The sequence below is a fragment of the Charadrius vociferus genome, unplaced genomic scaffold (genome assembly GCF_000708025.1).
Source record: "Charadrius vociferus isolate BGI_N301 unplaced genomic scaffold, ASM70802v2 scaffold2823, whole genome shotgun sequence".
Lineage (NCBI taxonomy): Eukaryota > Metazoa > Chordata > Aves > Charadriiformes > Charadriidae > Charadrius > Charadrius vociferus.
Window position 1 is genome coordinate 103,146 of NW_009647729.1, and position 3,575 is coordinate 106,720.

The 3,575-nt window shown below is 54.2% G+C and overlaps 1 protein-coding gene across 1 annotated transcript in view; it reads right to left on the reverse strand.

Annotated features, from left to right (window-relative positions):
- Positions 1 to 3,575, reverse strand: part of DDHD2 (DDHD domain containing 2) — an 8,111-nt gene that overhangs the window by 1,117 nt on the left and 3,419 nt on the right. The window contains exons 6-13 of the mRNA XM_009881514.1: positions 2,759 to 2,894; positions 1,912 to 2,120; positions 1,698 to 1,768; positions 1,440 to 1,559; positions 1,130 to 1,225; positions 530 to 658; positions 268 to 423; positions 85 to 187 (exon numbers count right to left, since the gene is read on the reverse strand). Of these exons, the coding sequence (XP_009879816.1) occupies positions 85 to 187; positions 268 to 423; positions 530 to 658; positions 1,130 to 1,225; positions 1,440 to 1,559; positions 1,698 to 1,768; positions 1,912 to 2,120; positions 2,759 to 2,894 (1,020 nt within the window). The remainder of the gene's footprint in view (positions 1 to 84; positions 188 to 267; positions 424 to 529; positions 659 to 1,129; positions 1,226 to 1,439; positions 1,560 to 1,697; positions 1,769 to 1,911; positions 2,121 to 2,758; positions 2,895 to 3,575) is intronic.

Genomic DNA, 3,575 nt, shown 5'->3' on the forward strand with positions numbered 1-3,575 from the left:
CACTGAAAGGCGGGAGTGGTCGGCATGGGGCTGGGGGCTGCAGCGGCTGCCCCGGCGGGGGAGAGGGGCTGCCCTTTCCCTTACCTAGGTGCATTCTCTTCCTGCCCTTGTGGTGAGGCAGCAGCATGGGCTCAAACTCCACGTCTGGGACGATCATGGGCTCAATCCGGTATGCCACCGGGTCAAACTGTACGGAGGAGGGGGACAGTGAGCCAGGGCTCGTACTCCACGCGTCTCATGCAGGAAGGCTCTGGGTCTTATACCTACGGGGTGGAAGATGTTGAAGAAGCCCTTGCAGGTGGGCAGGCTGTAGTTTGGGTTGATCCGCTTCACTCCTCGCACCGTGAGAAACATCCCAATGGGAGACCCAAAGGCAAAGAAGATGGTGGGCTTGTAGTTTAGCTGAGGATAGTTTGCTGAAACCTAGGAGAGAGGGAGATTTGGGTTTCTTTCATGAGACAAACTCCATGCTGTTGTTACAAGTGCCTTGTTGTTGGAGCTAGAGCACGGTGCTGAGCTCGGTAGTTACCTGTCCTAAGCCAACGTCCCGGTATTGGCAATTCCCGCCATCGTCTGTGCTGTCCAGGTCACGCTGCGGCGGGGACCCAGGCTCTGCTCCGCGCTCCCCGCTGTGCCCGGGAGCTGCTGCGCTCTGGTCCTGCAGCAACACAACCGGGAAACCCCGCTAGCGCGGCTCCTGCAGCGAGCCCACGCCACGTCCTGCCCAACCGTGAGCAAATACACGAGGCAGCGAACTGCCCGGCGTCCCTCAGCCTCCAGAACCAGGCGGTCTCAGCAGCATCATCCTACTCCAGCCAACCACCCCCCTCGCTGGCATCACTAATTCAGTCTCTACCACCCTTAACAAGTCCTCCTGCTCTGTGATCAGCCTTACAGCCCACGGGATAAAGTCATCCTGCAGCAGGATACCACCAGTGTAACACGTGGCAGCAGCGAGCAGCTCTGTCACCACAGCCAAACACAAGCCTGTGAGGGTCCCCGGAGCAAGGATGGCCGGGAGGGAGGAGGTTGGGGTGCTCGGGGACTGATCAGAAGTGGTGAAGGCTGGTCCTTGTCTGGGAGGGATGGGATGTGACCTGGATGAATACAAGCCGTGCAGAAGACAAACCTGCATCTCCGTCTTGGAGCTGATGTAATGAAGTATCTTCATTCTCGGTCCTAAGGGAATTCCCATTTCTTTAAGGTTCTTCTCTGTGCACAAGAACTGGAAAATAAGCAACCCGGATATCAGTACAGGAGCAGAGAGGTCTGTGTGGTGAAGTATTTCTCTTCTCTGTGATTCCGTTCCTGCTGCACTCCTCAGAGACATTTCATGTGTGAGTGACTCAGTACCGGGAAGATGTGCACAGGGTGGGAGGACTGGGAAGAAAAACAAAGAAGAGACAAACAAGAGACAACAAAACAGGAGAGCTCCTTACCAGTGCTTGCCTGTCCATTTTCTCCTTCTCAAAAACATCACAATATTCGGACAGCTCCAGCTTCTTCAGGATATCTTTTACTTCCTCGATGCCCCTGTTGCTTGAGGTTGTCCTGGACCCCTGTGAACAGAGCCATCAGGGATCATGCTTTTTGCTCACTTATTTTCTCCTGTGCGTTTTGGAGTCTCTCCCCCTTCCCCAAGCAGCTGCAGAAGGAGGAGGTCCCCAGGGCTCCAGACGCTGCCGGAGAGCGCGTACCTCTTCACTGTGCTCGTCCTCCTCGGGAGCAGCCTTCTGGTTCGTCAGGAGATCAAACAAAATCAGTGACCCTAAAAACCAGACACAGGCAGACAGAGCATCAGCATCTCATCGGGGAAAACTAAGCCATCTCCTTTGTGGGATGAAAGACCGATACCCTCTCTCCTCCCACGGTACGGTGACATTCAGGGGACCTGCAGGTGAGACCCCTTACCCAAGCTGTGCCCCGCAATGGAGACCCCCCCTTTGAAGAGCGGGTTCCTCTGCAGGAAGAGCTGGTAGAGGCGGTTCATTTCGGACGCCACCGTGTCCACGATGGTCTGGCAATAGGTGGAGCTGTTGTAGAAGAAAACGTCCAGGATTGTGTCGTTGATGAAGTGACGCAGGCGATTGATGCTCGGCAAAGTGATTCGCTCCAGGTCACTGCGGGGGGAAGAGGAGAGAAGGAATTGCAGTTAGAGGCGACAGTGAACCCCACCACGTCTCTAAAGCAAAACGTAAGTTCAGAGGAGGATTGCCACCGTCTCAAAGGACATAATGTTGTAATCCAGACCCTCAGCGCATGCCAAGACCAAAGATAGAGCACAGGCTCTTACACTCCAGGCAGGAGTAGGGAGCCTGGCCTTTCTTCCCCGGGAGCCAAACCTGCTCTCTCCCCTTCCCAGGGCACTGCAGAGCAGCGCTCGAGTGCAGAAATGGGGTACTCCGTTTCCAAAGGCCTTTAGCAAGGTGTGGGTGCCCACAGTCCCTCCTGGTGTTAGCCAGGGAAAGGCAGCAGCCTCCCCTCTGCGGCTGTGCACCGATCAGAGCAGGCACGTGCTGTGCTCTGCAAAACAGGGCTGCAAAAGACGGTGGGGAGGGGGTCTGGCACGGGGGTGCTCTGCGGGACCCCGTCTGTCCTGCTCACCCGTGCACGCTCGCAGCCCCGAACACTCACAGCTTTCCCTTTGCCTGCAGCGGCGGCCGGGAAAAGCAGAGTTTACGCCGGAGGAGGCTGTCTGTGCGCTTTGCCATTCCCACAGACACCGGCACCGGAGGAGGTGGCTGTCCGGGACACTTACACGTCCACCCCGGTGGAGTGGAGGGAGCTGTGCCAGTTCACAGGCAGGAACTCCACCCGGCCGATCCGCTGCTCCTCCTGAGCTCTCTTGAAGTGCGCTTGCAGCATGCTCAGGGAAACGTTCCTGAAGTCATTCACTGGAAAAGAGCATGAACTCTTACCGAGATCCACCAGGCTGCAGGGCAAGCCTGCTGCATCAACAACGCTTAATAAGATAAAAGAAAAGATCATTACCAGGGGAAATCCCACCAGGGTCTTTAATCTGCTGCTGCAACCCTAAGACCTTGAATCTTTAACTACAAGATCAGGGGAAGGCTGCATGTCCTTAGATGGGTGTTTACTGGATTTTACTGTCCCATCTGTAACAAGTCTCCTTTCCACATGGGCAGGGCTTTAACACAGCAGTCGGGATAAGAAAGGTGCTTTTGGGAATTTAAAAAAAAAAATAAATCTGTTGTGAAGGTGCATGTGTTAGAAAGAGAATCTTAAGGGAGGAGATGAAATCACTCAGTTCTGAGGGGGAGAAGCTGATTTCCTTCATTTCAGATGGTCAGCAATCTTGAAAATAGTTTCATCTTCCTATAGAAGAACAGACTGCATTAAAGCAGAGGTATATTTTATAGGAACTAAAGGCAGTCTGCTGTGAAAAATCTCTGCTTCCTTGATTTCTTCAAGTTAAATCATGTCGGGCAGTTTCAGTGATCTCCTCTCCTGCAGAACTGAAACGCCCTGAGCAGGTCAGACCAGAGTGACTCGGTGTAGCATCCCGTCACGAATATTGATCAACAGTAGATGCTTAGAGGAGTGTGTAACACCAG